The sequence below is a fragment of the Marmota flaviventris genome, chromosome 3 (assembly GCF_047511675.1).
Source record: "Marmota flaviventris isolate mMarFla1 chromosome 3, mMarFla1.hap1, whole genome shotgun sequence".
Taxonomy (NCBI): Eukaryota; Metazoa; Chordata; class Mammalia; order Rodentia; family Sciuridae; genus Marmota; species Marmota flaviventris.
Window position 1 is genome coordinate 11,825,807 of NC_092500.1, and position 20,205 is coordinate 11,846,011.

The 20,205-nt window shown below is 38.9% G+C and overlaps 1 protein-coding gene across 30 annotated transcripts in view; it reads left to right on the top strand.

The window, feature by feature from the left end:
• The window catches only part of Rbfox2 (RNA binding fox-1 homolog 2), a 267,272-nt gene that overhangs the window by 175,515 nt on the left and 71,552 nt on the right, over positions 1–20,205 (top strand). For 2 of the 30 annotated variants that reach the window (XM_071609541.1, XM_071609538.1), the window contains exon 1: positions 2,119–2,384. The exons of 26 other annotated variants lie outside the window; for them this stretch is intronic. Coding sequence is in view for 1 of the 4 variants with exons in the window: in XM_071609538.1 (XP_071465639.1) it covers positions 2,358–2,384 (27 nt within the window). In the remaining 3 variants the exon portion in view is untranslated. Of the gene's footprint in view, positions 1–2,118; positions 2,385–6,524; positions 6,604–16,325; positions 16,349–20,205 lie in introns of those variants that run through there. 2 more of the 30 variants (XM_071609544.1, XM_071609547.1) reach the window with 2 other exon arrangements.

The following is a 20,205-nucleotide window of genomic DNA, read 5'->3' on the forward strand; positions in this document are numbered from 1 at the left end:
AAGAGCACTAAATATTCTGTCTTCCAGAGCATTTCTAAATAAGAACAGACTTAGTTCTGATCTACTTCTTTGTTTCTAATTTCCTTTGTAATACTTGAAAACAAGGTCATTCTATTTTTAAAAAATATTTATTTTTTAGTTGTAGTTGAAAATAGTATCTTTATTTCATTTACTTATTTTTTATGAGGTGCTGAGAATCGAACCCAGGGCCTCTCACATGCTAGGCAAGCACACACTGCTAAGTCACAACCCCAGCCCAAGCCCCTTCTTTTATATATATTTATATGTTTTGGATTATACTAAAGGTATACAGATATGTGTAAAATGCCAGAAGAGTGCCTGAATTCTTGTTGTAAATAGCTGATTGTGCTATCTACAGATTCTATAGATGGCTGTGTAGATCCTGTGTTCTTTTTGGAATTGTTTTTAAAATGATTATTAATAGGGGAGAACATGGTGATGTAGCATTGGAAAATTGCAAACTAATGGCATTATACAGGACATTTTGTTTGTTTGTTTGTTCATTTATTTAAATTTTCGTTTTTAGCTGTAAATGAATCTTTTACTTTATTTATTTATGTATTTATTTGTATGCAGTGCTGAGGATCAAACCCAGGGCCTCACACATGCTAGGCAAGTGCTCTACCACTGAGCCACAACTCCAACCCCTATACAGGACATTTTTAAAAACCTGATCTACATTGTGCCAAACAATTCTCATAGAGACAGTAACAACCTATTATTCTCAGTGATTGCTGATTTTAAATTTTTATTTCTTGTGTATTTATTTTAAAAATAAGAAGCTTAATTTTAGAATTAACTCTGATCTTTGGATAGTCTATTTGAGAAATTAACATAATAAATGTGGCAGAACTTAAATATGTCAATCCTTTAGGATGGAATCCTACCAGATTACTAAACAAAATTAGGGAATCTTAATGTTTATGAGACAAATGACAAAGTCATAAAATCATCAAACATTTACATAATGAGCATACATAAAGTAAGGAGATTATGAAATTTATATGCAGAAATTAAAGAGTCCTCCAACATCACTAAAGCAGGGCTTCTGGATTGAATTCCCTTTTTGATGCTTTTTTCATTATATCTTTTTAAAAAGAGAACTTTAAAGAAACTCCTGTGTTCAGTAAACATTCTCTTAAACCTCCTATTTATAGCGCTCTGTAGTAACAGTATTTACAGTAGTGACACAGATGCCAGTATACATTTAAGAAAGGATTTATTCTTTTTCACCAGAGGCTGGAACACAGGTGAATCCCTGTTACCTGGAATTTTTAATGAAGCAGGAAGCCTTAAGCAGTCAAATTTATGGACACTTTCCCATACATCTGAAGTTTCTTAAGCGGTCCTATTTGTAGACACCATTTTCAGAATCCCCAGTTCTTATACAGTAGGGGGAAAAAAAAGCACTTTGCTGACCACCTCCCTGGAAGTTGAAGTCCTTTGCCTCCTTGGGCTGGTGTGGTTTTCTAGGACACACATGCTCTCTTGTGTATTTCCCTTAAGCCTTCACATAAGCGGTCATTAAACACCTTCTGCTTCACATTTGTCATTAAATCTACTCTATCTATTAAGTATACATCACTGAAAAAAAATTTTTTTGTTTCCTTTTTGTGATGCTAGGGATGGAACCCAGGGCTTGGTATGTGCTAGGCAAGCTCTCTACCACTGGGCCACACCCCTGGCCCTGGTGAAGATTAAAAAAAAAATTTTTGTTTCATTTTTTATGTATTATCACATATTCATTGTCGTAATCTCTTAAATCTGCATTAATTATAGTGACTTGATATGAATGCTTTCAGTGCAATATCATTAGTGTCCTCATCACATCCTTAAAATGTGCCAGCACATGGCTCCTGCCCCTCCCTCACTCTCCGCTTCCTTCCCCCTACACACACACACACACACACACACACACACACACACACGAGCACACGCGTGCGCAAAGCAAAGTGCACACCAAACTGCCATTCTCCAGCAGGCCTGCTTCTGGAGTTGGGAGCTGTCAGCCTGCTGGGAAGGGTGGGGGGAGGAGGAAGAGGTGGGGCTCTGCTCTGATTAATTACCTTAGGCATTCAGGGGTGGGGCTTCCTTCAGCCATCTGCCTGAGATATGGGAGGGAGCTGGAGAAAGAAGGAGGGGGAGAGACTGCCAGAGAGGAAGAGAAAAGAAAGGAAGAAACATTAGGAAGAAAAAGGAAGGAAAACGGTGTAAAGGGGAGTCAATTACCCACCCTTAAATAGCCAGCTTGGGGGGGAGGGGGTGGCCAAGGAAGCTGAGGAGGTGTGCCCCAGCACGGCTGCTTTGAAAGCTTTATCATCTGTTCCCCTTGGTTTATGGAGAAAAAGAAAATGGTAACTCAGGTAAGATTTGTTCTTCCTCCGCATGTTTCTTTTCTCATCTGTGGGATCTGAGTAGAGCTTGGGGGTGGAGTATAACCAGCAGAGGTCTAATTATGATTGTCTTCTTAGGAAAGGCCGTATTTATTGTTATCAGCTGAAAAGCGCTGGTCTGTGTCTGAGTCCGTGTGTGTGTGTGTGTGTGTGTGTGTGTGTGTCTCTGTCTCTGTCTCTGTCTCTGTCTCTCTCTCTCTCTCTCTCTCTCTCTCTCTCTCTCTCGTAGCTTTTTTGTCCCCCTCCCTCAGCTCCATAACAGATTCCTCTTTCCTGTACTGTGCAGCTGTAGCTCAGGAAAGACCCTGTGGGGATTTGTCTACCTCTTTGTCTTGGTTCTGAGAAGAGGGAGGGAGAGAAAGACTGCAGAGGTAGGAAGAGATTCTTGTAGCCTGCCAAAAAGAGGGGAGAGGGAGTGACTTCCTTTTAAGAATTGCAGAAGAATTTGGGTTATAGGAAATCTGATTCCTGACTCACTTTGGTTCTCAGGATTGGCTTTGGAAAGGCAGTTTTGCTGCCTTTACTGTAAACAGCTTATTAAAAATGAAGGTTATAAAAAATGTTTCCTTTTTATGGCTTTATTACTGGCGAACAACGCATTCAGTGGGAACCCAGAGTCATTCCAGGTGTAGCAGAGGCAGGTAGAACTTACCCTGACAGAGCAAATCCAGATTTATAAATGACAGTCACCCCAGCTTTAAAAGACATTTGAAGGAGAGGGAGGAGGAAATGGAAGCTATGGCTCTCCTCTCTCTCCCTTTCTGCCTCTCTTGGTTATGCCACGCAGTGTCTACTCTGCATTTAGCAAGTCATTCCTGGCGAATGGAAAGGTGAGTGTTCTTCCATAGCCCCCTGGCAGGGCTGTTTTTCTTCCTGGCAACCTTCATATGCTTCTTTACCCTTTTTTCTTTATAGGTTGAGAGGGAATAAGGAGGCTGTGATTTGTTGGTAAGAAATCATTTACATGTTTAGAACATTCACATCCTCAGTCCAGGACTTAGCATCAGTTTCACTCCAGGCTTTTATGCTCCTGGGGAAATTTCATCACTGGACAGTGCTTTCCTTTTAAGGAGGTTGCCCTTTTTTGTATTCTCTCCTCTCTCTTCTCTCAGTCACCACCGGAGGGCGAGAGAGTCAGCTAGCTATCAGGATAGAAGCATCCTTTTAGGATTTGGAATCCTGTTCAGTTAAATGTTATATAATGCCCTGCAGTGCTGTTCAGAACGAGGGAACTATGGAGGAGATTTGCCCATCGTGACCCAGAGGGAAGGGAAGTTTCAAAGAATACATCCTTACAAAGTGATTTTTTACTTAGTCTGAATTTGGAGACCTTAAGGTGCCCTTTCTTTTGGAAAATGGAAAATCCCTTGAAATATTTCTCTTCTGCTGCTTATTCCCTCATTGTCAGTCTAATTAACTCTTGGTATATTGCCTTATTTTTTTTTTAATACCATAAAAGAGAAAGCCTCTTTCTGGATTCTCTTTGTTGCTTGGGACATGATACTTGCTTCGCCCTGGAGCCCTCATTCAATTTTCATTAACTGGCATTATTAGAGGGTTAACAGTTCTCTTCTTTCTCAGCTAAAAGCTGAAGGTCTTGTTCATGACCTGACTTTTTATTGCATGTACCATATTTTAAAATCAGTGAAAGAGTTATCTAAACTAGGAGTTTTCATAATTGGAGTTTTCTGTGGCCTCTTGGAACATTTGCCTTGCTTTCCAGAGGAGCTGGTAAGTGTGTGAGCCTAAGTTGGGATGCACCTTACCACTGCACGAATGTTTCGTGACACCATGGTCCTAGTCATTAGGATATCAGGGAACTATAATTTTAGGAATGAAGTAAAAGAAACAGATGGAAACTGGAAAGAGATTTCTTTCTGTGTTTAAGAATTCTAGGGCTGCAATTGTAGTCAAGGGTAGAGTGCTTGCCTTGCATGTGTGAGGCACCGTGTTCCATCCTAAGTGCTACATAAATAAATAGAATAAAGGTATTGTGTCCATCTACAATTAACAAATACTAAAAAAAAGAATTCTAATAGGTGAATTTAAATCATCATCCTGTTTTCTCGGGATGTGCTGAAGGAAAGAAGTAACTCATTTTTGTCTATCCTGAATTTATACAACTGGAAAAGACAGAATGTCAGATTTGTGATCTGCAGTCCTGCAGTGTATTTGCTTTGGCGTGTCCACTTTCAGTGTTAATGTACATGATTGTTAGTTATCTAGAAAACAAATGCAAAGGGAATAATCAGCTGAGCCAAATTTTTTCATCTCTCCTGTGGTTTTGATTCATTTTTTGTTTGTTGTGTTTTTTTGAACCAGGCATCCAATCCCAACCCTTAACAGTGACCTGTCATATAAGCTTTTTCAGTGTAAATTGTCTGCATTGGTTAGGGCTGGGACACCACAGTTAAATGGTTTAGTACAATATTTAGTATTTTGGCTAGTGTGTGAAGAAAGAGATAGAGGATGTGTTTTCATAATTTGCTATTTAGGCTCTTGGCATCTTCATGGCATACCCTGTCTGCCTACGCCTGATCGCTATCACTCAGTAGGTGGAAGAAGGGCTCTCAGTGGATGACATTTTGTTTTATTACGTATGTTCTAGTTTTATGTGACCTTTTGGGGTTTTAATTAGCAAACTTCTCTATCTTTTACGATAAGTAATTGATGCTTTCCTTTAAAAATGGCAATTGAATGACAAAAATTCTAATACAGGAGACAGACATGCTCATGTGACATTTTAAAGAATATCTCTTATTCATGTGTATGGTGCAGGAGATTTTCACTGAGTTCCTCTCTTAATTTGATTTACAGGCTAAAAAAATATTGCCACTTCTCACATCTATGAAAATAAAATATGGAGTAAAAGGAAAAAATCATTCTCATAATATGTGTAAAATTCAAGTTCCAAATGACTTCGCCTCTAGTTAGATTAAAAAAAAAAAAAGTTTAGCCGGACTCAGATTCAGTTACACTATTTATTGTTAAGAGGGAAAATGTATTAGAGAGGAAAAAATTTTACAGTAGGGACGTGAAAGCAAATTTTCGTGCTCTGCTGTGGTATGAGACTGCCAGCTTCTATGTAGCACAAAGCCCTCCCTTTCTTGGATAGCTCAGTGCTTTGCTGGCATTTTCTTCAAAATCTGTTTTCCATCAGAACCAAGAGGAGGGAAGGTGTTAAGAATAAGGGCGGTTGGAAAGGGGGTTGCTGTTCCTTTAAATAGTGCCGGGAGTCCATGTGGCAGCAGGCCGCTCTGGAGTGTATTCTTTTGTAATGAATCACCAGTTCCATTGTCTGCTATCTCCCCTCTTTGTAGCTGGAAGGCTGAAGTCTTTCACCTGAGCTGCTGCCAGTTCGCTCTCGGTTCCTGGGTGGTTGGGAGAAGAGAAGAGGGAGGAGGGTATTTTATCTTTAATTAAAGACAGATAAGAGAGCAGGTATGTTTGGCTTTGTTTCATTTTATCCTGTTCTTTCTGCATTTGTTTTTTGAAATGAGTTGGAATAGGGAATCTTGGCTATGATTTTGCAAAGTATATTCCATTTTCTATGAATTCTGGAAGTCCTTAGATTATTTGGTCTCCATTTTGTGGCCTTGCTCTAAAGTGATTCTGTTCCCTGGCCTGCCAGTCATGTTCCTTTCCACCCGAATCTCATCCCACCCGAATCTCATCCCACCCTTCATCCATGGAGCTGAGCCCCACTATTTGTTTTGGCACACTTTCCACTTTACATGGGATGCACAGGATTCTGGGGAAGTTAGTGGGTAGGCGGGGATTATGGGTTGCAGACTAAATTTATGTTCCTTTACAATGAACAACAACAACAACAAAGCTTCACTTTTTCCAATAATTTGGTTTCTTTCTGAATTCTGCTGTGTTGTCCCATATTTTCATTTATAACCATTTCCTTGCCAAGGCCAAAGCTGGCTTGAAAAGTACTGCTATTCTAAAAAGTACTTAGCTTTCCTGAAAAGATAACCCAGAATTCCATAAATGGAGCTGTAATTATATCTGAACAATTTTGATTAAATTTTTTGTCTACCATCCCCCTTCTTTGCCCCTTCCCTCTACAATTTTTCATTTTTATCTTTCTGCTTGGTTTTGCAGTTGATACTAGGTAAGCTTAGTGTTTGACAACCTACTATTGAAGTTTGTATTGCTACAGAAGACACCATCATGTTGAAAGGTAATGAATGGCCTTCCTCAAGCCTCATAGTAACTGACATTCCTGGTTTTGTTCTTCTAGTTTTCTGTTCTTCCCTGAAAAATTCCAGATTCACAGTCTACATAGATGGCCATTTGGGAACAATTTCATCTGGCTTTTCACTTTTGGAAGTGAATTGAATGTTTCAACTTGTTATCATGTCATGCCTTATCTCAGGTTGTTTGTGGATGCCTGATTGTGATAGACTAGTGTCAATAGAAGCCAGCCATATTGATAATACAGCCCCCACCCCTTCCCACCCAGGCCACTCTGGGATCTGACATTTGTTGGTATCCTGAGTACTCCCCTGTGAGTTGTGATTCCTCACTCTACTTTGTTTCCAGCATTCCAAAATTACTATTAATTCTTTCTTGCACACTTCTTCACTGAAGGGTCGCATGTGTACTCAACCAGGCACAGTGGAACCTTCCCTCCAGAAAGGCCTTGCCTTTTGGAGGTTGTACTTCTGTACTGGGCTCCAGTGCGCCTCTTCTAGGCAGTCAGAGTGCTGCTGCACTTGGCCATTCTGAGGTATTGTTTCCATTTTCCAAACTCTTAAATGTTCCTCTGTACACTATTAGAATGATTAAATTCAGAAAACCTTGGAGTCAAATAGTTCTTTAGGAGTCATTGCCAGAGTGACTCACTTAAAATGCTAGTCTTGATTTTTGTCAGTATTGTGCTTAAACCTCAACAATTGTTTCCCTTCAGAGTCAAAATAAAATCCTGTGTCCTTACAAGGTCTCTAAGGCCCTGCATGATCAGGAACCTGGCTGGCTGCCCAGCCTCATCTCCTGCCACCCTTTTCATGTTTCCCTCCAGTGACACTGGCCTCCTTGCTGTTCCCTTAACAGACCCTGCACCTTCCCTGTCTTTTCACTTTTTCCCTCTGCCTGACATGCCAAGTGACTTGCTTTATTCACATGTTACTTCTCAAGGGAGAGCTCTCCCTGGACCTGTCTGAATTAGCACTCTCTTGTCATTCTGTATCCCCCCATCCTTCTTTTTCTTCACTTATCTGACTTTGGTGTTTATCATTACTGGTTATATGTTTATTTGTATATTGTCATTCTATCCCCCACCCCACCACCATCACAAAGACCATAAAGCTGCTTGTGATCGTGGTCTCTTTGTGTCTCCAGTGCCTACAAAAGTGCCAGACACATAGTTGTATAATAGCCAGTCCTTCTGTATGCTTGTGATGTACTAATATCAGATATTGTTCTCAGCATTTTACTTACCTTAATTCATTGAATCCTGTCAACACCAGGGTTTAAATCTAAGAAGTTCGGCACCAGCATTCCTTACCACCACTGATAATGACTGCCACTGAAATAACTTTTGTTTTTACATACCTGCTTTGCACCAGTTTTACACACATATCACATTTATAAATATAACAGTTACGTTCATATCATATGTCCCTTGCCAATCACATTTGTGATAGATTTTTTTTTTCCAATTTTTGCACAAGACTTTGAGATTCTGAGGTCAAGCAACTGGTGGCTCTGGGCACAAAAGGATTTCAAACCTGAGATCTATTTAGTATCAAATTCACATGCTCTTTCTTAATACTAATAGTAATTCACAAGTAGTTCCTCATGATTAGTTCTGTTACTGGCCACTAAAAAGCAGAAGCGTTTCCTTATGATGAGCTGAAGTCTCTTCTTTATCCTTTGCTTCCTACATTTGTCATTGGGCGGCACATAGAGTAGGCTAATCTCTTTACATAAGAACCAAATATTTGAAGATACTGCTAAATGTTCCTTTTACTCTTCTATTATCTTTGCTTATTTTTCCTATTGCCTTAAATTATTTATTCCTCATAGATGAGAAAACGTGGTTTCCAGAATCTTTACAGTCTTGTGCCAATTGTATTAATTTATATCAATGGCTTATCTTTTGTGTTTGTACTTAATTACTAAGTAAAAATATCTATTATGAGTATTAGTAAGTACCAAATCTAAGTTTTGTTTTATGATAACATGTTTGACTTCATTCAGTTTTATAGCCTATTGACCACATAATATTATCAGCAGCTTTTAACTTCAAAAAATGAAGGATATTACCTCACCTCCTAAAAAGAGTATTATTTTTCTGGTCCATTATAAAACATGTTCTCAGCTGACTGGCAAGAATCTATTTGTCTTGTAGCCTCTGTGCCTTACTCTGATCCTCAGAGGTTACTATCACTGAGGTGTGTGTGTGTGTGTGTGTGTGTGTGTGTGTGTTTTAACTTATTAGAAACCCTCTTGTGAAGATGCTAATTGAATTGGCAAATGACATGTTGAAAATCAGCAATAGTAAATTTGATCACTTCCCTTGCAGTGTTGAAATATTTTTTAAAAAGTGCTTGAGCCCAGTGCAGTGGCACAGACCTGTAATCCCAGATGAGACAAGAATACCACAAGTTCAAAGCCAGCTTCAGCAACTTAGTGAGACCCCATTACAAAATTAAAAATTAAATAAGAGCTTCGGATGTGGCTCAGTGGTTAAGTACCCTGGGTTCAAATTCCAGTAATCCCCCCCCCCCAAAAGTATCTAGAAACCAAAATTGGTAATTATAAATTAGCAGCAAGAGTAAAATATGATCTTATTTTCTATTGGAAATAAAAGTAAAACACAAAAATTTAAACCCCTGAAAAACTCTCTCGTTTAATAATACTCACTGTAAAACAAATAGAAATATTGTCTGGTTTGCTATAGCATGTTATTTTCAAAATGCCTCTTGAGTTTCTTTTTAAAGGGCTATAAATTTCGGAATATTACAGTAACATTTCTTATTTAATCACTCAGGAAGGAAATAATATAGCTAGATTGCTATTAACAAAAGCAAATAGTTTTTAAAAATTATAACTTGAGGGCTGGGGCTGGGGCTCAGTGGCAGAGCACTTGTCTAGCCTGTTCGATTCTTAGTACCACATATAAAAATAAATAAAATAAAGGCATGCTGTCCATCTCCAACTACAAAAATAAATGAATGAATGAATGAATAAACAAACAACTATAACTTGAAATCCTAACTAGAGTTATTAAATTCATTCAGAATTATAGGATAGAGTTCTATAGCGAAATTCTGGTAGTATTGAATTTTTAAAGGATTATTTATGCAGAAAATATTGTGAGAGAAGCCAGTAATTATTTTATGAAATTACTAATTAGTACTTTTATGTCCACACATTACATACCTATGTTCACTTGCCTAGTGTTGATCATGAGATTCCTTGTTAAAAAGAGACAAACCAAGACTTAAGTGAAGGCAATTAGATTTTGAAAGACTCCTAGAGCAAGTGTCCCTAGACTTTTTCTGTAAAGAGCCAGGTAGTATCTGTTTTTGGTATTGTGGGCCATGCTTTGTATGTCACAACCCCTTCACCCTGCCGCTGTGGCACTAAAGATGTCATAGACAACACAAGACAAGTGAGCATGACTCCGTTCCAGTCAGACTTTATTTATGGACACTGAAATTTTAATTTCATGTAATTTTCATGTGTCACAAAATATTTTTCATTTGGGTTTCATTCAACTATTTAAAAATATAAAAACTGCTCAGCTTTCAGATTATACAAAAATAGATGGTGGACAGGCTTTGAACAACACGCCATGGTTTGCTGGACCCTGAGGGGTACAGGTCTTCGCTACTTTCTTTAACGTATGTGATGTTTTCCTGTTTAGTTAATGACAGGGACATAATTTTGAGCAGTTTTGATAAGTCATCTCGAATCTTTATTAGAATGAAACCCCTGATTTGCTCTCTTATTTTTTTCTTCCCAGAAAATATGGAGATTCTTTTCTCTCTCTCTCTCTCTCCTCCCTCTCCCTCCCCCACCCCTCTCTCTCTCTCTTCCTTTCTCTTTCCACCCTACCCCCAAATCTGAACTGTGTGCAGCTCACCAATTATGCCTTCTTTATACCTTCTTACTTTTCATATATTCTTTTTTATATATTTTCATGTATTGTTGTTTTGAACCAGAGAGCCCCCCACTTTTTTTCTTGTCCTTTAGGATTCATCCTAGACTTCACCTACTTCAGAATCCTCACTCCACCTCACAAGATTGTCCTTCCTTTGTGCTTCCCTGGCTCTCTCCGTTCTCTAAGCCTGTGTTATAGAGGACTGGAACTATAAGTATAGATTTGTCTTTTTTTCCATCAGACTATGCATTCTTTCAGGATTGGGAAGAAATCACCAGTATTTATTACGATGTCTGGCTCAATTTTAGTATCAGCAGATATTTTTGGATGGATTAATGAATTTTACATCTTATTAATACATTGACTATATCCTCTTTTGAAATGTAAAATAGTAGAGTTTAGTAGAGCAGTCATCATTCTGACACTTATTATTATTACTTAAGTCAGTCAATACTTAAAGTATAAAATAGTTTGGGAAATGGGTGGTTTACTTGACTAGAAGATAGGGGGATTTGGGAATAAACAGCTATTTGGAGGATACAGAACTCTTGTGGATGTTCTAGTGGAAGACTACAAATATTCAGAAGGTAACTGAAGGTAAATGGCATATGAGGTCTGGTCTCCCCGGGAATCACGTAAGAGAGAAGAAAGGCAGGATAAAGAAAGAGATGTGGGAAGTTCCCGGAGGACTTTAGGGACTGGCAACGTGGTAAAAGTGCATCTGCAGTAAACCGAGTACATCCTCCTCCCTCTGTCCTTTTTCTTCCTCTCAGGATGACCAAGTTAGATTCTTTGCCTACTACTTTTGAAATACATCTGTACATCTAGACCATAGTTAGACCATGAGTATTCCATATCATTTCGAGGCTCTCTGTTCATTGCTGGTCTTTAGTTGTTTATCCTCTATGTGTTCTGGGGCAGGGATAGTTTCTGTTGTGGTGTCATCGAGTATACAGATCTTTTCTTCTGCAGAGTCTGCTCTGCCATTAGTCCAATCCAGTGTGTTTTTTAACATTACACACATAGTTTTCATTTCTGGAATTTTGATGTAGATGTGTTTTACACTTCTCATGTCTCTTCTTAACATGATTTTTTTTTTCTTTACCTTGTCATTTTTTACCTTGTCCATATCTGCTGATTCTTTTTGTGTGTATGTGTGTGCATGTGGTGGCGGGAATTGGAAGCAGGGGCACCCTACCACTGAGCTACATTACCAGCCTTTTGAGCCTCTTACCTTAGCCTTTTGAGTCGCTGGGGTTACAGATGTGTGCCACCATATCTGGCTCTGTCTGCTGATCCTAACATGCACTAGTTTTAGATCAGTTGTAATTGATTTATCTTTCTCAGCATTACAGCTTATATTCTCCTGTTTCTTTGCATGCCTGGTAATTTTTTATTAGAGTTTAGATGTTGTGAATTTTATCTTGTTGGATGCTAAGTGATTTTCTAATTGTATAAATATTCCCCACCCCCGCAGTACTGGGGATAGAACTTACGGATGCTTTACCCCATAGCTATATCTCTAGTCCCTTTTTATTTTTATTTTGAGACAGGGTCTTCTAAGTTGTCACTACTGACCTCCAAACTTGTGATCCTCCTGCATCAGCCTACTGAGTTACTGGGATTACAGATGTAATAATGCCCGGCTTATAAATATTCTTGAGTTTATAGCATTTTTCTTAGAAATAATTTGATTCTTTTGGGTCCTGTTTTCAAGCTGTGCTGGATGATAGCTGTTTAGTTTCTGATTAAGTTTTCCCTGCTACTGAGACAGTCTTTTTTCAGTCGCTGATGCTCTTAGAGCTCTGGGTTTCTGCTCTGGCCACTGAGCACAGACTCTCTTCCTGGCACTGTATGAGCTTGTGGCATCACCCCCTCCATGTCCTCCAGGTTTTCTTGCCCAGCCTCTGGTAGTTCCACAAACATGTAACTGTCCTTACTCAACTGAGTACTTGAGGAGGGCCCTCTGTGATCTGTAGTGACTCGCCAGACTGGCTCCTTGTTCTGTCTCCTCACTTCATGGAGGCCACCAGGCTTAGCCTCAGTTCCTCCCTCTGTGCAACAGCTAGGACACTGACTCCAGGCAGTTGTAGGTTTACCTGACTCCTTGCCTCCTGTATGGTGTCTTGAGTACTCTTGTTTCATTGTATTTTTAAGTTGCTTGAGGCAACAAAACAAGTCTGGTTCTTGTTTTTCCATCTTGTTTGGAAGCAAAAGAGAAACCACTTTTTTTTTTTTTCTTTTTTTGTACCAGGGATTGAGCTCAGGGGCACTTGACCACTGAGTCACATCTCCAGCCCTATTTTGTATATTATTTAGAGACAGGGTCTCACTGAGTTGCTTAGCACCTTGCTTTTGCTGAGGCTGGTTTTGAACTTGCGATCCTCCTGCCTTAGCATCCTGAGCCACTGGGATTATAGGCATGCACCACCGTGCCCCGCTGAAATCACTTATTTTTACATAAAATTAGAGCAGTGTCTCATTTAATGTATTCTTAGTTTATTAATGAAATTCAGTTGAATAGTAACTTCAACAAAAGAATGCATAAGATGCATAAATAATTATAACACAAGGTGGAATACAATAAATATATGAAGATGATGCCAGTCAAATGCTATTGGATGATCATCTGAGGAAAGAATTGGGGAAAGTTGGCAGAGGTGCAAAGGGTAAGAGGAAAGACCCTATGTGTGTGTATGTTATTTGTGTGTGTGTTATTTGAGTGTGTGTGTGTGTGTGTTATGTAATTCATTTCTGAATCTAGAATCAAGTTTTTTTAGTATTAAGTTTAGTGGGAATTTAGTTTCAGAGTCTAGAACTAATATGATCAAAGCTAAAAACCATTTATTAACAGAAATACATGTTCAAAAACACAGGAACATAGGTTTCTGTGTTTTTGTAGTTACTGTGATTTCTAGTCTGGGGCAGAAAAGTAGAAAGATCCTTTTTTTCTTATGTATTATCTGTACTTGTAATTCTAGCACAGTCGAGAGAAAAAATGGGAGTACCACTTATTCACTCAAACAGGGTAGAAGAAAGGGGCACTTTGGACTATGAAAATGATGTTCACTCCTTCAAACTTTTATGGAATCTTAAAGAATCTCAATATTTCTTACTAAGGTTTTCTAAGTCATGGATGCTTCCATGGTCATTAGATTATCTGGAAGTTTCTGTGAGAAGGCACTGTGGAGCTAAAGAATGGGGGCACTTCTCAGAGCTCCAGTTAGGATGGTTATCTGTCTTTGCTAGCACAGCAGCCATGACCAAAAGTCATCTAAGCATAAGCTTTGAAGTTTTCCTTCCTGAGGAACCAGGCAACATAAGTCTTTAGTAGGAAGAACAAGATTCCCTTCTCTAATGTTTGTATTAATGTCTGTGATTATGGAGCAAGAACATGGAACTTGAGGATTTCAACTCAGCTATTCACACTTACATTTTGGACTGTATTCTTCCCCTGTTTCCTTCTTCCTTACAGTAGTAATGGTGGTTTTTATTTGTACTACTTTCTCTGTCTCCCTTATATATAGTTGTAGATGGACACAATGACTTTATTTTATTTTGTTTTGTTTTTGTATGGTGCTGGGGATCGAACCCAGTGCCTCACAAGTGCCAGGCAAGTGCACCACCACCAAGCCACAACTCCAGCTGCCATGCCTCCTCCACTTTTTTTGAAGCCAGGAGCAAAGACCTTTGTATACTTGACCTCAGTTCATTCTTAGAGGTACCCCCATTAGGTAGTGATCCCTATTTACATTTTACAGATGAAAAACTTGAGACATTGAGACATTAAGTGACTTGTCCAAGGACACACAAATAATAGATGGCAGAGTCGATATTGTAAGACATGTTAATTTTTCCCAACTTATGCTCTTTCTGCCCTCCCTACCTTTCGATGGTAGTTATTACATCAAGTATAATATAAAGAATATAGGCTTCGATTTACTTAACTTTACATAAACTACTTCCCCCCCACTTTAGCCCATCTTTGGCCAAAACTTTGAGAAATATCCACTAATTTTCTGGGAGCCTTGGGTTCCTCCAGAAGTAGAGAATCAATCAATTTGACTATTTGATATATAACTTTAGTTTTCTGAAATTTTAACTTAGCTCAGAGCCTTTACAGGTTGATGGCATAGTATTTCCTATGGAGAGTATTTGTGCAAGGAAGAGAGAAATCCAAAGTCTACAGCCACCCTTTGATTTACATGGTAATGGGTTCCAGCCCTGCTCCCCTGTACCAAAGTCCACAGATGATCCAGCCCCTTATTAAGATGATGTAGTGTTTGCCTGTAACCTGGGCACATCCTCTACTATACTTCCATCATCACTAAACTACTAGAACTAAGTATTCTGATATAGTTGTTATTGTTTAGAGAATAATGAGAAGCAATAAAAGTTCAGTACAGACAACGGTCGTGTGTGTGTGTGTGTGTGTGTGTGTGTGTGTGTTTTCCTCCCCTGAAGATTTTTGATCCATTGTTGGTTGAATCCATGAGTGTGGAACTTGTGGATACAGAAGGCGACTGTATTGGCTCTCTAGAGTAGCTCTTAGCTCTGTGGGGAAGAGGAACATATAATCTATTTAGTGACATTTCTTTGACTCTCTGTTGCAGAAGAAAATATTTGGTTTTGTATGAATATACCTAATGTTTCTTCTTCCTCCATCTTCCTTCCTTCTTTGGTTTTCTTCCTTCTCCTCTTAATTCTTCCTACATTCTAGCCCTTGAGTAAGGACCCTTTGTCACAGAATCATAAATTCTTAGAACTAAAGTGAACTGTATTTTACAATTCAGGATATAGGTTCAGAGAAGTGATTTTGAAGTCATACAGCAAGGCAGTAGCAGAACTGGAGCTAGAGCTCATGTTTCCATAATCCACCTCTTGTTCCTTCTATTATCAAAACATCCTTTTGGAAGTTCAGACCTTAAATATGTTTAATCTGTAGACGCTAACATAGCAGATCTGTTCTCCTTATTCCTGAAAGGGAAAATCTTAAAGTGAGTAAAAAGTTAAACTTAAGCATTGTAAGCTACCATTTTTTTGCTGAAAAATTCTTCTTTTCTTTCTTTCTTTCCTTTTTTTAAAAAATATTTTTAGTTGTGCATGGACACAACACCTGTATTTTATTCATATATGTGGTGCTGAGACTCAAACCCAGTGCCTCACACGTGTTTTAGGCAAGTGCTCTACCACTGCCTAACAACCCCAGCCCTGAAGAGTTGTACTTGAATGAAATGGGCATAGTCTAGTTGATTTGATAATGATGATAATAAAGTTTTAAGTGGGGAAAATTTAAGAGGGGTAAAGAAATAGATATGCCCTTCATTAGTTTGTTGTTTTGTATGCTTGAAGTTGTTGTTTTGATCATGGACTCGACTTTCACAGGAACTATGAAATGACATTGATTTCTTTACTAAGCAGCCATCCAAGTATAAACGGCCAGTTTCAGATCTCCGCAGCTCAGTCTTCTGCACCACATTTCTTAAGCTGAACCTCCTCCCTTACTCTGAGGAGGCTCTCCTGTTGTTAAAACAGCCTGTTCACGATAGCTTTTTGATGGTTTCTTCTAACATGGGACTCAGATTTCTTTAGGTTTGCCTTATTGTATTGAAGGATTGAACAATGTGATTGCTTGTTTGTATTGCATTGCCATTCCAGGCTGAAGGATCAGAGTCCACTGCATACCTTATTGATCCATTCGTTAGAGATAAATGGGGTAACAGGGATCATTTTCCTCGCTGTGTGCTGCATGCTGATCTTGGTCACTATTGCGTTCATGAAGGAGGAAGGAGGTGGAGATTAGGCATTCTGACTGGTAAATACTTATACTTTTACTATTGTTTTGTTTTCTGAAAGTGGTTAGACCCTGTAAATCTTTTACGTTTTGTCAGTATTTAGAATCATGTTTAGCACATAGCTCTGGCACTTCTCTGAGTTGCCTTGCTTCTTGTAATCTAAATGTGTTTAATTTGCTAGCATTAGTACAGAACTGTTTCAAAAATTATAGTATACACTTTTCATTTTCCTTTGAAACTTCTCTAATTTGCTTTCAACAAGTCTCTTGTGAAAGGGCTGTTTTGTAAGCCTCATAGATCACTAACCTTTCTCAAATTTATAAAGAAACCTGGAATCCTAGAGTTTACTTATGCTTGAGATCTTCTTTAGCATAAAATAAATTATGACTTTTGGGTCAAGATAATAAATGCTTTCATTTGCCTTTTGTCTCTTTTAAGATTCCACTGAAATAACAGTGTAGTAGTACAAAAACCAATTAGTAATAGCTAATAGAAAAGGACAAAGAATGATATTGCTAACAGGCAAGAGAGTTAAACAAGTTTCTGGAAAAGGTAAAGCAAATGGAGCCCAACTGATGGGTGACATGGAGGAGGAACTGAAGACTGGTGGTTAATTCTTGGAGGCTGCTGGGGTGTAGAAGCCAGCGTACCCAAGAGGAGCCCTCAGGAGGAGACTCTGTGAGCAAAAGAAAAGGAAGAAGACAAGGATACTGTTTCCTGTGGGGTTAGCTCTGCTGCCTGGATTTCCCTGGCCTTCTCAGCCCCTTCCCAGTGGCTGCTGTGCAGCTCACTTTCTTCATTACGAAAAAAGGAAAACCAAACACCATGATTGCTTGTCTCCAAAGAAGTTATCAGAATGTTTGGGGAGATTTTATTCTTTTGGAATTAGATATTGGTACCTCATATTTGAGGATAGAGGCAGGCAACACTGTGAGGAAGCCTGCCAGCGCCATGCTCTTCCCCGTCAAATTTTAATTCCAGGGAATAGACCTCATCAGAAAACAGACTAGCAGAAACCCACACCAGCTAACCTCATCGTTCTGCCTGCGTCATTGGAACATGAGAATCATTAGAAGTCCAAGAGGAACTTTGAGCAAGAAAGAGAGTAGCAGAAACAAACTCACACACGAACACAAATAAGCCAGGAACTTGAAGGAAACCCAACTGATAACTCATATATCCATAAAGCCCACACTAGGTAAGGAATGAAAGGGAACAGGTAGAGAATACAGGACATGATGACTTCAAGAAAGAGCAGTTGGAAAATCTCTTAAGATGTAGAGGTTTAAGACACCGGGATGGAAAGTGGAGGAGACAAGACACAGTCATTTCCTTAGCCCCTGCTTTCTAGAAGGTTAAGTCTGAGACAAAATCTTACCTCCTAACAGCTTATGGGAGGGTAAGATTTCGGGAAAGCAGGAGGAGAAAGAGAGTGAAGCAAAGCAGAAAGGCTGGCCCAAGCTTAATGACAGGCTTGTTCATTGCTTGGTTTCTAAGGAAGTCTTCAGAGAGAAGCAGGGCTTCTCTGGCCAGCCTCTGCCTGGAGCAGGTGTTTAGGGCTGGTTTCCTCCCATCTCCACCTCCTCCTGTTAGTAAGTTTGTGTCAAACTAACCCTTAAATGGCCTCGGAAGTGTGCTGGTCTGTGCAGATCTAGGCTGAATAGTGTGTTGCCTAGATCTGGAAGCCAGGTGGGTCACTAACCCGAGTGCAGCCAGGGGCCCTTGGTCCTCTGCTCTTAAGCCGCTATTAACAGAGGGTCACTTCCCAGAGGACTGACAAGGGAAGGCTAGGGCATGGCTGCTTTTCATCATAAGCTCTTCTCTGCCTGTTTCATTTGCGGCCATGTGCATGTACAAACTTGATAAAAATAAAACTTTAAAAGAAGAAATGAATTACCAGACACACCCTAGAAATAATTATCAAAGATCTCTTAGCATACATTTAGAAAAAGGATAAAATCTAACTAGGGTGAGTGTGTCTTGATCTCTGGGCCTTTGCACTTATGTTCCCTTTGTCTGGGGTACTCTTCGATCCAGATACACACATGGCTAGCTGCCCTAATTCCTCAAGGGATCTGATCAAATGTCACCTTCCCTGACCACCCTGTAGAAAATAGAAATTTCCTAGCCCTCTAGGCCCAATATCCACTGTTCTCTTTCTTACTGTATTTTCCCTCATAACACACCTTCTCTTTATTGTTTTGCTTGTCTGTTTATTATTTTTCTCTCCCTGCTAGAAAGTAAACTCCATAAGGATAGGGACTTTGTCTTACTAATCAGTGTTGTTGCCCAGCAAAAAACAGAGTGTCTAACTAGACTGGTGCTCACTGAATGTTGAAGAATCAAATGAGAAAGAATTGAAGCTGACTAGGTAAAGTGTACCAAGTTGTGACTCCCATACAAAGTTGTTTGGACTGGGGGCAGTAGGGTTTTAGGAAGAAGATTAATTAACAATATTAGTTAGATTTAAAGTTTATTTTAGAAAGGTCATTCTGGCAGCTGCTTGGAAAATTAGTTTGAGGCTAAGAAAGGAAAAATATTAAAAGAAAGATTTTTTTTTTTTTTTAAATAGCCTGGTGAGTGTTGCTGAGAGCAGAGACATTTTTCTTTTTCTTTCTCACAGCACATAACATGGACTGTTATATGTAGCCTTTCAGTTATTCTATGTATTTTAATAGAACTCTAATAATTCATTTTGAGTTTTCATTTATATTGTAACTTCCTGCAGAGTTGATACAGCTATTGAGAGAAGAGTTCTGTTTTTTTTTTTTTTTAATAGACTTACTCTTCAGAAGCAGGTATTCAGTTTCATAAGCATTCTCTAAAGATCATCCCTTCCTTGATGAGGAAACTTAGATAAAGAAGCCTGTGATTCAGTCCCTGATTGGCTAAGGGACTTGTCTTAGGAAGCAATTACAGGATATTCATGTCATCATGTAATAATAATTGTAGTCCCTAGGAAGGGAATAGGAAAAGTTCTTGTCTGTTACAATATGTATATCTCATATACATATAATGAATTTCCCATTTTAAAGAAGTGCACTATAATAGAATATCCCACATAAAATCCATCAAGCATAATTATATATTTTACAATTCTGAAGACACTGTAGATTGTTTTATTCTTAACCTGAGTTTTGACTGTTTTTGGGAATATTTCAGTTTAACATGGAATATGTAAAATTAATTATCCATGAAGACAACACAGAGTAAATTAATTTAAATTGTAGTGAAAGTTTGAGGGGAAAAAAAAAATCACCCATGGATGGCATAAATCACTAATGAACTGACGAGGATAGACATGTAACCATTCCCTGTGCATAAAGGCCTTCTGCTTCCCGGGAAGCAGGAAGCTAGACAGAGCAGCTCCAGCATCCTCTTGTTTGGTGGAAGATGTGATTCATGGATGTTTGAGGTTCTAAGTACTGCTTTAAGGAGAAATGGAAGAGCTTTTAAGAGGTTGGAGACATTAAGACTATTATAGGGTTTGTAACTTTTAACCTAATAGACTGTTGGTTTGAATGACTTTGCTCTGAAATATTTATTTTCCTGTTTAAATATTCATTGCTGTGAGAGATGGCAGAACTCAGCTTCAGGGGGAAGATTGGTTTGACTTCTCTCTTTGAGTAATTCAAAAAGAGAGAGAGTGTGTGTGTATGTGTTGTTTTGAAGACAAGTGATTTGACGACAGGTTTGCAGTATTCTTGTCTGACAAGCCTGTACTAGCCTTTGACCAGTTTTAGTCATTTATTTTTATTCTGAGCATGAAAGTAAAGTATGTCGTATTGCCTGTTTAATTTTTATGTTATTTATTGCCTGTTTATAAGAGCTCAAGATTACACTAACCCCTTCCTGCACTCCATCTCCCCAGGGCAGC